Here is an 18,630-nt window from a genome sequence, read left to right as displayed (position 1 = left end):
CACTACTGCCCAACTTTGCAGGATTGTATTTACATTGTGTAAAAAGCTGAACACCCAAGAGCCAAGTGGCTCTAAGCACGGAGCCTTGGCAAATGCCAGTAGGCAACAATGCAGGTGAGTGCTGGTTGGAAAGACCGGGATACATTAGAATACTCTGACCACAACGGAAAACCCCTGCTGGACGACTCCTTGATATTTAGCTGACCTCCTGAAGCACTTCTCAGCCTCAGTTTATCATAGTATTATGTCAGTACACAGTGACTGTGGTAAAACCTGCATGGAAAATTATTTGGACACCTTCTATCACAGAATATCATAAAATTAGATGGCTGTGTGGCACCAAGTCACACACCCTAGGTGAAGGCCTGGCCCCTCTGAAATAGGTACTCTGAAGAGTATGTGCTCTTAGTCCTCGTAATGATTTCATTACCCAAGCACTCTTACCTCGTAGTGTACACATTGGTCCATTTTCTTGATTTTTAGTACGTTTATTTCTGAACTGACTTGGAATATCTAGCGAAAGGTCTAGAAAAAAACAACAGAAAAAATAGGGCTGATCTTTTCAGGCCAAAACTCTGGTTCAGTCTGTGACATCTAAATATATCAAGCTTCTGATTTACTTTTCTGCATTAAGTCCCCCTGTATTTTGAAAGCAAGAGGCACCTTACCTAGGAATGGGTCAAATTTTCTAGATTCAGTCCCACATATTAGGCAGTTGACTTCATTTTGAAGAATGCCTCCAAAAATTGCTGTGACAACAGTAGACGCTCCATTTCTAGACAAACCACATCAGAGAGGTAAAGTCAGTCAGAATGTCCGAGCTTAATTTTCAATACCTGTTAGGTGTTTGCTGTTTGCACCTCATGGTTACTAGGCAGAGCAGTTTTGTCCATGTGTAACAGTGACTGAGTTCATCCAGCAGGCACTTCATTCACCCCAGAATTGGACAGTACAAGTATTTAGCTGCTACAATACTTCTACCTAAAAAAAGTGTGGACCGTGTATGCTCTAAGCAGATGCTCAAATTTTCAGTGTTGAAAGTATTCTGTTTGATTGCATTTCTACAGTGGAGAGCTGGTGCTCACAGGGGTACAGTATTTTAACCCTGTAATTAGGGCCATTTCTGAGACAAAAATTCTTCCCTCTTAGGTAGGTCAAGCATATTTTTGTTTTAATTCTACACCCTTTGTTACAAGTAATTTTGACTTCTTGAAACGTATTTCTGCACTTCTTCACTTCCCAAGACAGCTTAAGTTGCATTAATATATGATAAATGCTATGCATTATCATCATTGTTCTCCATGCTTTCATTACTCTCATGGATCTTCTTAGCAGGTTACAAAATGGACTTACTCCTTATAGTCCCATTTAAACAAAAATTTTGTTATGTTACGATACAACTTTAAAACTTGCTAGTTTGCGCTTGCAGATCTGATGCTACAAGCCCGCAGAAACCTTATCTGCACTCCACCCACATCTTTACAGTTGATCAGAACACTTCTTGTTGAGCAGAAGGAAATGGCTACCCAAATAAACTACAGCATATTTATGACTTTACTGTAGCCATTTAAGTCTACTTGACCTTAATTTGCCCTTGACAGAAGGCAGCTTACTCCACCTTCACCATGCATTGTCCAGCCAAATTTACAGTAGAGCTGTGAATGAAGTTAAAATTCTCCTTGGGTTTTGACATTCAGAACGTTTACAAAACAAAACTGGTTTAGTTTTCAAGTACACTTCAATTCTAAGAACATTTTAAGATTCTTCTGTGGGATTTTTAAGCATCAGCAAAGCAACATAAATGTGGTAAAAAGCACAGTGCAACTCTAGGCGTTCCCTAATGAAGCGTCTATAAAATCCTGCATCTCTCAGACCTGCTTACTATGTCCTAATCAGTATAGGAAGGGAAAGCTCACTCAACTCTTACATAGGGAATCCAAGGACTTAGGGACCAAATGTGCAGGCTGAACTGACTTAACACACCTGGGACAGAATTCAGAAACAACAGTATTTTGAGAAGGACAGAAAGAGGAGTGAAACACATGGATTACTTCTGTTTCAAGACACACAGTAACATGAAAATCAAAATTACCAGGGAAAAAAGCAACACCTTTCACTGTGTCAATTGATACACAAATACAGCAAGATCATCTTCAGGAAAATTGACTTCAAACTGTAACTGTACTGCTCAGATGTTAATCCAGGAGGTCTGCTAACAATTGAAACCTACCAATCATTGGCCATCTTTTTTGCTCCTGTGCCATTCAGCCCCTCTGTCACCCTACATCAGTGAGACTGAACAGAAGAACGAATAGAAAATAGAGTTCTTTTTTTTTATTTCTGAAAGACTAATGAATTAAGATGTTTTTATAACTTAGTTTGTATGCTCACTCACACCTATGAAAAATGCTGATCTAAGCTACTTCCTTCTGAAAGGAAGCACATCCTACAGGATGCTAATCCTTTATAACCTGCAGCTTTGTAATTTGTAACATTACAGAGGAACTAAAGAAAACTTAAGGAGTCATGAATTTGAAATTTCAGCTCCACCACACACAGACCCATACAAAGTCATTAACATTTTGAAGAAATTAAAACACTTCTTACATGCAACATTTGTTGCTTGCAGACAGGCTAGAATTTTCTTGCAAAATTACTGAACGTGAAACGCCATTGAAGCCACCCTGGAGTTCCAGGTGTAGATGGTCCAAAAGGTAACGCATGAACTCGTGGGCATCCTGTTGCTGGTATCCCCTTAAGAGAAAAGGAAACAACAGCAACAAATACACAGGTTGCTTTAGTGCTGACACACAGAGAGCAGCAGGGTCACAGGAAAGAACAATTACTTGTTGATAATACTGAGCAGACTTTCCAGAGATGTACATATTTTGTACCAAAAAAGTCTTCCAAGTAGCCTTTGGAAAGGTACAGCAAAGTCTAGACAAACTGAGCAGTTTTGGTCCTTTGCAGCTCACTTTCTCTCTGCATGTCTCTTTTTGAGGAATGGAGAAACGTGTAAGAATATACATTTTAGACAGAAAGAGATCTTTTTTAGAAACAACAGGGAGCAGTAGAGATGTACTATTTGCTCACATATTCAGTTAACATAGGTGCCACATTCACTGGTCAGTCTGTGCTAGTCACATCCCAAGTCTCATGTTAATTAGAAGTACACAGTGGTAGCAGTGACTTCCCCTCACTCATGCAAAGCCTTTCTCCTTTTTGTTATTGACTGTATTTAATTAGTACCTCTTCAGAACTATTATGAATAATGTCCAACCAGCACACCTTACTTTGAAACTACCAAAAACTATGGTCAATATATTGAAATCTCACACCTGGCAAGATTCAAAAGAAAGACACCACAAAACATATCGTGCATGTGGGATTCAGAGTTGGTACTTCTGAGGGGTTTTCATTCAGCCACTGATCCCACTAATTTCAGCAGCTCCAGGTATTTGTTTGCCTGTTTGCTCCCCTCCCTACCAAAGCCAGGAATTGGGTTTGTTTTCCACATGGGTCTTTCAGCAACAACATGAATCTGACATAATTAGGATGAGAGAAAGGTATTTCTTTCCTCTTCTAGGGCGCGATCTATAGTGATACTCAGAACTGCACACCTCCCCTGCATAACTCACACACCATTTGCTGGGAGAGGGAGGTAATGGTGTGCCCCATCCAGGACATCTCTTGAGCATTTGGATTTGGCAGGATAGGGATCCAGGCTCAGATGTGTCATGCTATCCACAGCAATGCTGCTCAAAGAGTTACAATTATTTTTTCACCGTTAACACACACAACCAAAGGGAACAGAGAAGCCATCAGGGTAAAATACGCCTTTACAGTTATTTAAGCTAAATCATGCATCAGATTTAACAAAAAACTGCTATTCATTGGCTGTAAGATGTGTGCCGAGATGAAATAGGAGAGCATACATAGTGTAACTGAAAACTTTGTGCAACACTGACATAATTATGTGCAAATCTCTGTAGGTCCAGTTACAAAAATCCCTACACAGGAGGGTTGACTTTCCTCTTGTACATTCTTTAAAGCTGTTTTATCATGCCTCCCCTGCCCCTTTTCCTCCTCACTATGCCACGTAAGCATTAGCAGTAACTGTCACACAGGAATGTATAGGCAAGAACAACAGAGATGGGGTTTTTTTATGCTACGGCTCGGGGAAAGGAAAATGGCCTCATGGCACAGTACCCAGAGTTGGAGCGAAATGAGATATACGCAGTGTGAGGTTACTGTGCTTAGTGAGAAACACAGGTATGTCCTGCAAAAGTACTGCCAGGAGGTAACAAAATAAAAATTATTTAAAGCCTTTTCCTCTTGTAGAATCACACTAATGTTTTCTTCCAAACTAGCAGCTTCGAAAGAAATGACCATGTTTGTAGATCTTAGAGCACCCTGAAAAGCAGCAGCAGCACCACCTACCTTTCTCAACAGAAAAACTGTCATACACAAACACTGCTGTGCTTCAACAGGCCACAGTCCTGTACAGCCAAAACCAGGACTTAATTCTCCCCAAGTTGCAAAATACATGTTGTTACAAAACAAAGTAGGAAAACAAACTCAACTTCCAAGCTGCACATTAACTGTGCACACTGCAGGATAACACTGGAAGTGCTGAGATAACACAGGATTTGTGCTTACTTTACTGAATACAGATATCTTCAATTTAATAAACATTTAAGCAATCAAAACAGCTGAAGATTAAATTTAGGGAAAGTCTTAAAGAAAGATTAAATTTAGGGAAAGTCTGCTTTTCAACATTAAATTTCTCATAAAACAGCTCTGAAGTATACAGTACACTTGCTCTGCAACAAATTTGATTAAACCACCTCTGCAATCATTCCACATTGTTGGTTGTGCTCCTGATGCATGTGTTTATAATTACAGATGGAAAATTCCTTGGATTTCTTAAAAAGCTGAAGTATAGATACAGATCTTTAAAAGAACACTGTTTAAAATAAACAATGATCTTAAAAGCAAAATGCACAGTTTCTGTGACAGTCAGCTTGTGTAATAAAACTGAACTCTATCCACCTGAAGCAATTCAGTTCAAGCCCACCTCTAACATTCCTTTTCCTACTGCCAACAGAATACAAACAGGAACAGTTACTAGGGAGAGAGAGCATACTCTTTATACAGCAGTAAATCAGCAAAACACACATCTTGCAACTCGGCGTGAGGCTGCAGCACTATCTTGGCACGCAGTAGGATGACAGCCACAGATTTGTCCAACAGCCAAGGAGCAGGACTTCCACAGCAGCATGAGAGCCCAGAGGTGCTCCACTTGTGCTCAGAGTGACTATAAACGATACTCTCTCCTCCCTCTACACAGTGTGAGGACAGAGGGCCACGGAGCACATCAGCAGCTGTTTTCTCCTATAACCTTCTGTAAGAACAACAGCACTTGCAAGTCCTTGGAGGCAGGCACGACACGCCTCTATCAACTGAAATCTGTTTTGGGCTAAAACAAACCACGTTTCCAACCACGTCTCCTCCCCTGCCCCGTCACTTCAGGCTTCATAAGCACAAGCCAAGGGGCTGGTTTGCTGTTAACATGCTACTGGCTCCAGCTTGCTTTCACGTCTACATCCGTCCACCTTCTCCTCCCAATCTCACAAGAAGCGCACAAGGTAGAACTACAATTAGAGCATCACTGGCTTTTACAAGGTACAATTAAGGACTGAACAAATTCAAGTTTTCTCCCTGGATCATGTGGGAGCAGGGAGCTACTGAGCAGCTAACTTCATTCTCCATGTGATTTAAGGAGTTCTCTTACCAATTAATCACAGACATGCTCCCAGCTAACTAGGAATAAAAAGGGAAGGGGAAGAACCCCAACAAACAACACTTTTTCTTTTAAAAGCTGTGATAGAACCCACAGTGCTGAAAATCTGCTTGAGGAACTTTAATGAACTGGTTTCTCACTTAGTCTAACAAGAATTAAGAGTGAAGATTGTAATAGGGAAACTGGTCAAGGACATTATGGATGATGTTCATTTACCTATAAAATGTTTTGGTCGCTGATTGCTACTACTGGTATTAAACTTCCTTGATTCTCATGAGTCAAGTGAAAGATACTTGGCAGTGTGAAGAACAGAATGAACAGGTTTGTGTTATTCGGGTTGCTCGCTGAGCAGATGTGTTCACAGCATCTTTTCAGCACTGCTGGAGATGGAACAGATAACAGAACATCTTTACTACCTGAGCACACGGAGCAACTTACCTTCATCACAATATATCCTAACAGGTTTCAGTGCTCCTTTGAAAGAGGTTCAGGGGCCAGGACAGGGAGACCTTGGAGAGGAACGATACTTCGATTTACTTGGGGAACGTTCTTTTTATTATCTTTTTTGTCAGTATGGGCACAAAATGCCTATTATGCACAAGAATTTTTTTCTTATAGACCTTTTTTCATTCCAGCTGGTGACTACGATATTTTGAGAGAATCAAGGAAGTTTCAGCCAGTATGTTTGTATTTAGACCTGTAGGTGCTGTACCCTTTTTATTCTGACTACATCACTTTGTTATTGCAGCCAAGCTGAGGTTCTGTCAACACCATGCACTTGGCATTTACCTACAAGTCATTGTCTTGATTCTTCTGCACTTTAGAGCACTGGCTCAAAGGTACAACTACTACTATTTTAGTATTTGAAACATTCATCCTCCCTGACACTGCTAAATGCAGCATGTGGTAGAAGGGCAGGGGTAAAAAAAGCACTACCAACGAACACAAAACTTTGATCAAAGTGAAGATTCTTCTCAAAGCCTTTTTTTATGGGCATATGGGAAAGCTGCATAGAATGCATCCCACGGATTGAGCAAGTTTTAGAGGACAGCAGCAATACAAGGTTGCAATCAAGAATTTGTTCTTATTTTGCAAAACTTACCTAAAATTTGGCATGATTTTCCAAACAACGTAAAACAAAGACTCTGGACTAAATGCAGTTTGGCTTCCCTGCCATAAAGCACAGAGCGTCTTTCTGAATTCTTCCACCAATGAACTACAAAAAAAGTAAAAGCTGGAGATTAATACGGGTTTGCGTTGTAACCCTTGGAGGCTTATTAGCTCAGTGGTACAAATAGCAGACATTACTTTGGTTAAGATTGTAATGATTGGGTAAACATCCTTTCCAGTACTTCAATGATTTTATGTCCAAAATCCTACTCATAATGTCAGAGAGAGACAGGTTAGGAAAATACATTTCACGTGTTGAACACTCACCTGGAAATCTATCCACCTTTTTGCCATTTTACTGTAGACTCTGCTACCATCATCCCTTTAACGCTTGTTCAAACAAGTTACAGATTGTGAATTGCTTTTTTTTTTCTTTTTTTTTTTTTTTAAGGTTCTGTTTGGTAGTACGTTCACTTGCAACCTAATTCCCATGACCATGTATTAGCTGGAATTAAGTAACATCACGTCTGGAGTACATATAACTAGCATGTCTTAACCTTACTTTAAACACAGTTACACTCCAGTACTTTCTGATATATATGACTGCTTCCCCCGCAGCACCACACCTATATAAACAAACTGCAAGTGATAGAAGTTTCTTTTGCACGGCCAATTATTTTTCTATGACTCAGTCTCCCCCATAAATCAGTTTTTCTATGACTCTACAACGGTGAAAGCCTATAGTGGATCTACTACCCAAGCATCTGCTGTTCTCTGTAAAGTTCAGTGCTAACACAGGACACGCAGCTTACACATTGTTATCCCCCTGGCTCCTGGTATGGTAAGTTCGCCTGCCTGCAGTCTTCCCATTCCTCAGCTCCACAGCAGGCAACTCTTTGAAGTAACAGCAAAACTGTTGAATGTTACTATGGAAAAAAGGAAAATTAATGGAGTCCTTAAAAGGCAAAGAATGAAGGCAATATTACATATTCTGGAGCCTGTTCTTTGAAATGCATAAATGCAACTTCATGCGGTGATAGAAGACTGCAATCACCCACAGTTCAAGCTCCAAGAAATACTGTAGCAAATACTCATCTTCTGTAAGTGACTGAGCAGATCTGTAAATACTATCACCATCCCAACTATCTAAAATAATGATATTTTGGCTCTGCTTTGCCTGAGAGCTACCGTGACAGACCGAGGTATCAGAAGACATTCCTTAACAAGGCAGACTGCAGCTGCTGAGGAGGTTAACTCCGTGCCTACTGCCACCTCTCAATTCTGGCCTCTGCCACCCCAGTCCCCGTGAGGGAACATAAGCAGCATGTGCCTCAACTCCTGCCAGTGAACCCCCAGTGATGGAAAAGAAAATGGAGGCCGATGAGTGCCGCTATAGCCTGACTCAGTAGTCTCCCAGTGAAGCAGGCAAATTCAGGACTATGACAGGGCAGTGGCAGTCTTGGCAGCAATGAAATGAAGTCTAACACCTCAGCACTGTTCTCCTACCCGCTTCCAAGAGCCCCCTTCCCTCAAAGCACTGTCTCTGCTTTCCCACCGACCACAAGCAGCAGCATTTCAACAGCCTCAGCAACGAAAGGCCAGTCTCCTCTTCTGCTGAGGACACAGCAGGCTTCCTCCAGAATGCTGCGCCACAGGAGTCCCTCACACTGAGAAACACAACTGTATGGCACCTGAACACACCCCTTCCTGCAAATCCAGGTACACTTTTGTACAGTGGTAACTTGCCACATTCACTTGCCTAACGCTACCGCCACTCTCACAGAGGCACGGGGAAGGCTTCGGCGGTACCTGAGCGACTGAAGGATTGCATTCATGAAACACGTATTTCCCAGGTTCCGAAGACCTGTGGCACAAAGGGCAGTGGTGCTTCCCTGAAAATGAGAAAGGTTCAGTTGAAGAAAGACTTATCATTGCTCCCTGACTTTCTCCCCACAGAGCTGTTACTGTTATATCAGCGCAGATTTAAACAATAAACGACACTGTTTGGAAAGTGCAGTTTCAAAGCCAAAGCAACCTCACCAGCTCTAACTGCCTTGAAGCTATGTCTTGACAGAAAACCTGTTTCTTACTCATTCCTGTCAACAGAAAACTGTACTACATCTTTTCCTGTGCGAATAAATCTAGACTAGGGCAACACAGAGGTAATCATAGGCTTTTACTGCAAAGTATTTCTGTGTATGTACGTTAAATATTCACACCCCAGTAGTGTTCAGTGAGAACCGGACAGAAATTTCCCTAAAGTGACTTTGAAAAATGAAAACACCAATCCTTATCCATGTAGTCCTAGGTCTAATATGCACAGTGTGGCAGCCTGCGGGTTGTTTTTAAGTCACCAGCAATAGCCTGCTGTCTTGGTTGGGTCTTGTGGTAGCCAGGAGGGTTTTTGAAAGACAGATAACAGCATTTATTTGGGAAAGAAATAGTCAATCTAGACTGTGCAAACCAAAAGCAACGTGCTGAATAAAGAGAAGCAAAATATACATCATTTAGAGCCTACGAGTTTCAACAGGTTAGAGCAATGTTACCCACAGATGAGCTTGCTTTTTGCCAGAATCGTCAGGGTGGGCTGGGAGGAGAAGGAAGAGAAACGCAGACAGTGTTGCATTTATGATTTTCTAGAATCCAAAACACTTGGAAACATTCCATTGTCTACAAAGTACCACATTGGAAGTTCATCAAATTTTGGGGCATTCGTCACTATTCTAACAGAATTTAAAAGCTAGACTATCTTTTAGTAGCAGTATCTTGAAATGAGCATACTACTCCATAGCAAAGACTGCATGCAAATGCAGGTTACCAAATACGTATTCAAAGTGTTCCAATAAAACTTTTTTTCCTCCCCAAATCTACTACAAACATAATCTCGGGTGAAGAACTAATGACAGTAGGATATTTGTGTATAGGTTGTAAAAAAAAAAAAAGAGTATTATTTACAGAAGCAATTTACCCATTCAGTCCAAATTGTTTAAAGAGAGACCTGTTTTCCAATAAAGGAGGAAAATTTTTAATATAAACGCCACAGCTCCCTTAGCATATTCTGTTCTCACACACTTGCCCAGGGTGAGACAGCTCAGTATTACTGCAAACAGCAGTGCCCTGTTTATCTTTTTATATCTATCTTTTCTAGATAAGGATCCAATGTACCAACAATAAAAAGATCATCTGTTGCCATGGGCAATATTCAAGTATTGATAAAACTGAAAACCACACAGACTAAGAAGAATTAAAGCAGCATTAAGTTCATGCTTTCTATTTCCATCTTCTCTGTATCTAAGTGTTGCCTAGATTCTTCCTTCTGGTTTTTACCAGCTTTGAGTTTTCCAGACAATGATGCGGTGTGTTGCCATAGCAAAAAACTCCACTATCTCTCCCAGGCTTCCTCAGTCACCCCAGGACTGGGACAGTACAGGAAGCATACACATCACATTCAGAGGACTCATCACATTCAGATGACTGTAGGTCATTTTTGAAGTAACTAAACCCCCACAGACTTTGCAAAACAGTGACTGCTTTGCTCCCACCCTCTTACTTCCTTTCATACTCAAGAAGTACTTCTCTTTGTGATCAGGTAGCTGTTCTTCAGCTCCCTTTGACTACACTGCTGTCCTGCAGCCCCAAGGTCCAAGGAGGAACAGCCCTGCTCCACCACACCTTCTGGCTGAGGGTGAAAATGAAGCAATTACATACAGCTGGGTTAGTAACTCCTCTATCCCTCCCTAAAATCTGGGAGAAATTATTAAGATTAGAAACTCCCTCAACCCAAACTGTGTAAAACAGAGACATTTGGTTTGGGGCATTCTTTGACTGGAAGAAACTATGCAGCCCTTCAGCTGTCTAGCAAGGGCTTGGATCATCCTCTCCTGGGTGCTGTTCTGCAGATGTGAAATTAAAAGACCAAGAAGATGCGAGTGAGAAGCTTTCAGAATAGTTCACAGTTTCTTTTGAAAGGAAGTTTTACTAAACTCTTCTAAAAATTTGTTGAAATTTTTTACTTTTTTCCTAACAATTACTTTTGTATCACTACAAAAAACAGTGCACCTGCTTCTTTGCCTTCTGCACTGTTAAAAGACAAACAAAAAAAAAAAAACACACCAAAAGACACCATTTGTCTGCTCAGGAGAAAAAAAAGGCTTATATCTACCCATGTTTTAACCAACTGATACTAGCTGCTTCCAACTTCACTGATCCCACCAAGCTCAAACTGCCCTGAAGCTCCATTTTGACAAGAAACCCTTCTTAAGCACAGGGAAGCTTAAAGTCTAGCTCAACAGAAATGCAGCAGAATATCAAACACGTTTGTGAGAAGGGGCTCTTCCAGGTGTGTGGTCAGAAGATGAGAAATACAAAGTGCACCAAGCAAAAATTTGGGTAACTGTAACTATTTCAAGTCTAGGCCAACTGTAAGACTCAACAGGTTTAGAAAACACCCCTAAACTTACTGTACCATCATACTTACATTTACTTTTAATAACTTGCTGTTCAGAGATGAGTTTTCCAATAGTTTTCTTTTCCTATGTCTGTCTGATGTAAAGGCTGAACTGTTGGAAAGTAATTAAAGGAGGTTACTTACTCTAAAAATAAAAATATTGCATGAATTGGACAACAGGTAATCATCCTAATGTTTAACACAGTGGTTACATCTGCTTAGTTGTCATTAAAACAGCAAAGAGCTTCCCAATTGCAACATAGACTTTTCCATGTCTTAAAACAGACTGAATCTCCCTCAGAGTACAGACACACATCTTATTTTCAACACTACACTAATGTCCAAGTTAACTGCATTAAGTCATGCATGCCACAGCATGTGTGCCTAAGAGTGGCCTTATTCGCAGGGTAATTTCATCTAACATATCAACCTTTTTCCATATTCAAAGGAATACTCAATACAGAATTCACCATAAAATTCTTCTGTAAGAAAATTCATCTCAGCCTTTAGAAAGACAACTTCAAAAAAATCAGGACAAATTAAAGTTACCAAAAAAATCAAAATTCTCTCGAGTGCTAGTACTTATGTATTATAGCTGACTTCTACTTAAATAAAAGTACATGAGGTTATAACATTTGTGTAACATGAAGTTGCAAGAACAATTAGTTATTCTTTTCCACATCACTGGAAATTACTGGCCCCTCAATGCCACCAGTTTGTGACTTCTCTCTAATCCAACAGCAAAATCCTAACTTGTTCCAGATTTTAGGTAGGGTCTTTTGTTTGTTGTTTGGGTTTGGTTCGGTTTCAGGGTTTTTTTCATTTTTTAATTATGAAGTCCTCCCAACATTCAAAACCTGTCATTTCACACAACAGAAGCCTCCATGCTATTATTTACCTCCCAAAGAGTAAGATCTTCTGGACATTTCCAAAATACTAATGTGCACTTTTTATTACACTTAAACACCTTTACATCTCACTGCATGCCTGAGAAGCCCATCAAAAGAGAGACAGGAAAAGAATGAGAATGTTACTACTACCTACAGAGTGACACACTTAACTCCTGGAGGATCCAGAGACTTCCCAAAAATCACAGCAATTTCTCAGCAAGAGTCCTGTTTGAACTCTGGGTCATTCACATGTATTTGGAAGCACCACATGTACACGTGCTTCTACTTCACAACAGGCAAGATTTCCAGGCAAACTGTGAGAAGTCTATTTGCTATCTAGCACTGGCCACAGCATCTGCATCACAAAGAATGTATTATCTACTTTTCAGTGGAACAGTGCTAAATAAAGGCAAAGACATGTATCTTCTGTACAATTCCAAGTTCATAAGCCTTCTTAATCTTTTTGTTTGGAAACCAAACCATGCAATTAATACAAAGACTACTTCCACCTGCATTCACCTGCATTTCTCTACTCCAGAAACCATTCTGGTTTTGACAAAACTAGGATTCTCTTATGGAAATTCTTTCATTTATATGCAAAAAGACAATTAACAACATACACGGTATCACACACGTACAAGGACCACAATATATAAATATGTATATACATATAAACAAGAAATACCACTTAAATGATGCAATATTACAAGTCCACCCAAAGCTCTTCGAATGTAAACAAACTACTTACTTTTCCAAGTTCTGAAGGTGCTCTCTGACCTTCTGTACCAGGCCCAGCTTGGTATCATTGACTACAAAATCATCGCAGCGATAACTGCAAGAAAAACATCAGAATGTGCAAAGGATTTCAATGAAGTACTCCAAAAGAGCCATGCAAGTCTACGTGTGGGAAGCACTGAAGTGATTCAGTGGAAGATTACAAGGGGAACAGGGGAGACACCACCAGCATACTGAGCTTGGTTCCCTCTGAAAACTACCCTATAGCTAGAGAAGGTACAGGTACTATCTTATTACATGTTTTTTCTTCTAGCTCAGTTCTTTATTAGAAGCCAAAAGCATAATGTACTGCTTGTCCCAATGCAGAATTTCCATTCAACAAAAATTCAAACATACATTGTAAGCAAAGGCAGCATTAGTAGATAATCCACAAAAGATTTATCAGAAAAGATCAACTGACATCAGGTAAACAGAAGACAAAGGTTTTATTAATGTATAGCAAAATCAGTGTAAAGCCATCACTAAAACCTGAGATGCTGAACAGATATACACACAATGTAAAAGTTTCTCCTACTAAAAAGACCAGTGAAAACAAACTAAGAGATTACACAATTTGTCCAAAGTCACACCAGAAGTCTGGGGCAACTCACACCTCGTGCTTTAAGCACAAATGCCATGTCAATCTCTCATGTAGTTTTTATATATACAGAAAACTGAAGCTCACATTTTGAGCTTTTTCAGGATAGTGTGAAAGAGTAACTGAGCTGAAAAAGAGAGAAGCTGATCCCCACAGTGCCTCAAAGCAAATGTAAAGTGAAGCCAAACCAAAATGTCCTCTCAGCAGAAGCAGTGTTACAAAAATCTACAATCCTATAATGGTCTACAATAATCTCACACTTTCCAAGAAGCGAAGATGTTCACTATGATTTAATATTCAAACTGTAGGGTCATAACACCTCACACAGTGCACAAAGGCAAAGCTTATAGACCATTTCTAAGGGGGGTGGGGGTGGGGGGGTGTCTTTCATGGAATGCTGGAAAAAACCCACACCTTATTCCACTATTTTCCTGAGTATATGTAAATCCAAAGTGCACACGTCAATTTGAAGAAATGAGAGTAGCAAAGCAAACTGTTACAAGAACACTGTTGCAAGACAGCATTAACTTCTGCTGCTTTGCTGTGTTTTAAAACCCTCACAAAAAGAGAGAATGGAAGTCCCAAAGTGATGTGGACCCTTCTTATTCATGCTCTTTCTTTCATTTGTGAAGGAAAGACAATGCCTGTACGTAGGGGTGGGGTAGCAGAAAGGGGGGGGGGGGGGGGGGGGGGGGGGAGGAGGAAAGACAAAAATCCCTCTAAACCTAGAACCAGAAACGCTGCAGTCAGTAAGGAAGCCCAACCCTGCAGAATCCACACCTGCACGTTGGTAAATCACGAATTCTGTGTCTCAAAGGAGGCAGTCAGGAGCCGCAGAGGACGTTTCACAGTACTCCGGCAGGGTTAGCCAAGAGCTAGATAACCCCTATTCTGGCATGAGAAACAGGAAGGCAAGAAAAGACTTACCACCACTTGCACCAGCTCTTTTGAGAGCACCGTGACAAAAAGGGAGCAGAGACTTGTCACAACTTCCCGTCCCCCACACCCCACAAAGGTAACAGCTCCGAGCAGTGTTTGTCAGCCCCGGGCTTACTGTGAAGCACCAAACTGCAGCTTCAGATTCTGGCAGGCAACCGAACGCTTCCTGTGAAGAAAACTAACTCACTTCAGATATGTTTAATATCAGGACTGTAGCTCCTTCTCTCCTCTCCCTTTGGCACAGGACTGACTCAAATGTGAAATACATCCTCATCGTCTCCTATTACTCCTCTGCTGGAGCAGATCCGTGCTTCGTAAGTTAATGAAGCTATTAACTTCAGGCACAACTGGAATTTACAACATTCTTTGTTGCATAAATCTGTGAGGTAGTTGAAAGGCAACAGTATTGCTTGTGTTAATTCAAACACTGAATCCTTGAAGAGACTACAGTAAAGGCCCTTGCCACCGAAAGGAGTCTGTAAGACCAGTCTGCCCAGGATGTCTGTGGACTTTTGCCTCCTTAGAAGATAAATTAATACAACTCTAATGATTTCCAAGCACTGAACACAGCAGTTATGGATACTTAAACAAGATCTAGAAATTATTAAGATAGCTACTGCCAAATAAAATTATTTAACTTTTTTCAAAGATTGCTACAAACCTAGTGAGTTTGGGAGGGGGAAGACGTCTGTAAACATGTTTATTTTTCAGCCATGTTTTCAGTGCATCTATTGACCTACACCACCCAGTGAAGTGTTCCTGCATTTGCCACTCTCACAGGACACTACACCTCAAGGACAACCATCAGAGCAAACTACCCAGGCTGAGAGGTAAATAATGGTGCAAGCTGATACACTACAGTCCAACTCCTTCTTAATATCAAGCACCCAGGTATACCAGCACAGTTACATTGCTACTCTAGTTGTGTAGCTACTAAAGTTTATAAATGGGGAATGAAAGCTTCTATGCCAGCTTACTGCTGAAAGATGATATAGATACTTGCTCCCATGCCATAAAGATTGTGTTAACCTTATTTTTAGTCTGATCTCACATACCAGTTACATCTTTACATAAAATTGCAGATTAGCACTTTCCCCAAGATGGAGGAATAAAACTAAATACATCATTAAATGTCACGGTCCTTACAACAGTGGAAAAGTAATTTTAAGATTCACTTGAAAACAAGACAAGATTCCTCTACTTCTCTTTTTAACAGGCAGATTTTTTAAACCACCTCTCTTGCAGCATTTCCACAAGAAATAACAGCACTACTACCAATCTATTTTGGATAAATGAAGTAAACAGCCTAGGAAGTAGTTTCTGCTTTAATAGCTTAGAATTTGTTAAGCGCACACACCTTAAAAGTAAACTGCTGAGACATTACTTCCTATATGCAAAACTAACATTCAAACCAGATGTTTGTGATCCTCAGAATTATCACAAATTAACAGTACACCTTTTCGCATCCAGGGATTCTACAATACACTTTTAACAGCAATTGTACGGAACAAATTCTGTGCTTTGGGGAGGGTGCCTTATATGGATCAGCACAACTATTTTCCTCTGCACACTTTCTATTTTTAACATCTCTGCCACCTCCGAGGCCTGGTCTTTTCTGGCCTCCTTTGCTGCTAAAATGGCAGCAAGCCATTGAAGGTATGCGCTGCTCTGGGAAACACATACTTAGTGCTGGCTGTTTCTGTAGGTTGCAGAACTTCATGCTATGTTTAAAGGCCCTGATTAGATTTGAAGAATTACAAGAAAAATTATGAAAATCCAAATTTCCTTAGTTGTGCTAACACCTTATATGAGTAAACTAAGAACTCAAGTTTTTCGATAAAAGGCTTTTTACCTTCTTTAATTTCCACTGACTGTAGAATGCAAAATAAAGGTCCAAAGCAATCGCATTCTTGGATGCTGATGTGCTAGCACAGTAAATCTGTTTTTTAAATAGAACCACCATCACTAAAAGAAAGACTAAAAGATTATTTTTTTTAATTCCTTGACACTTAAACACTTGGGGGGGGTGGGGGTGGTGGTGCAGACATTAGCACAACCATGTCCCTTTAGGAGATAACAAGGAGGCTAATGGATCAGAAATCTGACCTGCAAATTGTGTCTAGGATTAAATGAACTCGGGAAACATACTATGCAAATACATAAACAGAACAGCCTTTCTTCTTCTGTGCTAACCAACTGTCTGTGCACTAGCACAGAGAAAGCAAATTTACAAGAGTCCTCTTTCAGGAAACCTATTTCTGAAAGCAGGCTTCTTACATGTATCGTTTTACTTCTGCACAGAGAAACCACCACTGACACAGCAGGAGAAAGCATCGTACAATAGCCTGAAGAGAAAAGAGATCTGTGCTTCTTGTAAACTCTTTGTGCTTAGTACTTTAGAACTAACTGAAAGGCTGATTAACTCCAAAAAGTGGAATTCTGTTTTTCTCAGTGCTTAGGGCCTCAAACATAATTCAGTCTGAATATTCAATATTGCATCTACTGTCTCAGAAGTGACCAAATAATCAAGAAGAGAGTTGTACTCTCATAATAAATAGAAGGCTAACATTCTCTCAACATTTTTCACTGTCAAGACTGAACAGGTGGACATAGAAGAAAGATGAAAACCCTCTGGAAAGCAAACACCTACTTGCCCAATACTTAATGATACCTCAAGCATGCCTGTAATTTTTCAAAACATTAGTAGATTCACAAATACAATAAAAACCTCAGATAACCATCATCCTACCAGAACTGAAACATTTTCCTCTCAAAGCCATGTTGAAAGCTTGTGATCACATAAAAGAAAACATACACACCTAGACTTCCACTCTGAAATACAATTAATGGAGACTGCTTGATCTGGTTTTGGCTTACAGCAAGATTGCATGTGAGCTAGAAACAAAATTCAATAAACCAGGGTAGCTTCAAAAGTCACATAGTATTTCTTCCCCTTGGACTGACAAGAATAGCTAAGGCAAACCCTGGACTGTGCTCTCATGACTGCATGAAAGTTTATGACATGGCCAAAGAAAAGCAAAGGATTAAATGCCTTCTGCTTCAAAAAGAGCTCATAGAGGCCTGTTCACTGCTACTATCTTGCAAGCTAAGGAACACAGTAAATAGGAATCCATAGGATAAAAATAGAACATGAATATTCTACTTAACTCTGTGCAGTAAGCAAAATTGCAAATAAAAATATAAAAGCCAGCACTGCATCAAAATATCTCCATTATTTTTCAGCAGCAGAAAAAATCAATTAAGTCTTAGGATGGTATTTTCTTGACTTTCGAATTACTGTCGTTGCCCACATTGCTAACATAAAATACTGATCTGTAAATAGAAGTTCACTTAAAAGAAATATCATTGCATAAACATAGCACTGTCCACTGCATTTATGTTTACACTGAAGAAGCTAACAAATAAAATTTCAAAATTCAGTCTCCACAGTAGCTAGCTATGACTTGAATTCACCCAACTATTTGCTTTAACTGGCAAGCACTGTTTGACAGCAGCCCCTACAGTACTGTCTGGAAAAAAAGGGGCAGAAGCTGGTCTGAATGCTTTCTGCTTCATCTTTACATCTGAGCTTATCTAAGCTCACTTCCACTGAAAAAATTGGGTGCAGTAACAAATCTAGGTATCTTTTTCCGATTATCAGGTGGGGGAAAACTGGAATACCCTAAATGAAAGCAAAGAGACACTGCCTTTGAAACTTGCTCAGCTTCACATTAGCACGAGAGTTATAATCTGTTCCTGAATGACACACAACAGGAACTCCCCAAGGCAATGCTCTCTACAATTAGTTCCAGTTCATCCACAGACAACTCAGCCTTCCATTTGATTGCAGCAGAAAAGACATCACATGTTAAAATGCTTCTCATCTGTCCTACCACAAATATGCTGTGAAACACCAACAAGCTTCCTAAGAGCATGCCTACCTGCTCCTCACAAGCATAGTTTGTTTCAGTAATAGATCCCATAGTCCTCAGTTTGGCTGTGGCCATTTTACAATTCCCCTGCTGGCTTTGGGATAAGGTCGGCAGGGTGCTCTGACTTGCTCCTAGTA

The 18,630-nt window shown here is 40.2% G+C and overlaps 1 protein-coding gene across 4 annotated transcripts in view; it reads right to left on the bottom strand.

Annotated features, from left to right (window-relative positions):
• The window catches only part of USP3 (ubiquitin specific peptidase 3), a 45,856-nt gene that overhangs the window by 6,362 nt on the left and 20,864 nt on the right, over positions 1 to 18,630 (bottom strand). For all 4 annotated transcript variants that reach the window (XM_074916727.1, XM_074916726.1, XM_074916729.1 and 1 more), the window contains 8 exons: positions 12,999 to 13,082; positions 11,391 to 11,472; positions 8,723 to 8,805; positions 7,726 to 7,839; positions 6,906 to 7,019; positions 2,608 to 2,754; positions 669 to 775; positions 445 to 525 (listed from right to left, as the gene is read on the bottom strand). In XM_074916727.1, coding sequence (XP_074772828.1) covers positions 445 to 525; positions 669 to 775; positions 2,608 to 2,754; positions 6,906 to 7,019; positions 7,726 to 7,839; positions 8,723 to 8,805; positions 11,391 to 11,472; positions 12,999 to 13,082 — 812 coding nt within the window. The remainder of the gene's footprint in view (positions 1 to 444; positions 526 to 668; positions 776 to 2,607; positions 2,755 to 6,905; positions 7,020 to 7,725; positions 7,840 to 8,722; positions 8,806 to 11,390; positions 11,473 to 12,998; positions 13,083 to 18,630) is intronic.

This window comes from Athene noctua, chromosome 13 (assembly GCF_965140245.1).
Source record: "Athene noctua chromosome 13, bAthNoc1.hap1.1, whole genome shotgun sequence".
Lineage (NCBI taxonomy): Eukaryota > Metazoa > Chordata > Aves > Strigiformes > Strigidae > Athene > Athene noctua.
Note: the sequence above shows the minus strand (reverse complement) of the source record. Positions and strands in the feature narration are given on the sequence as shown.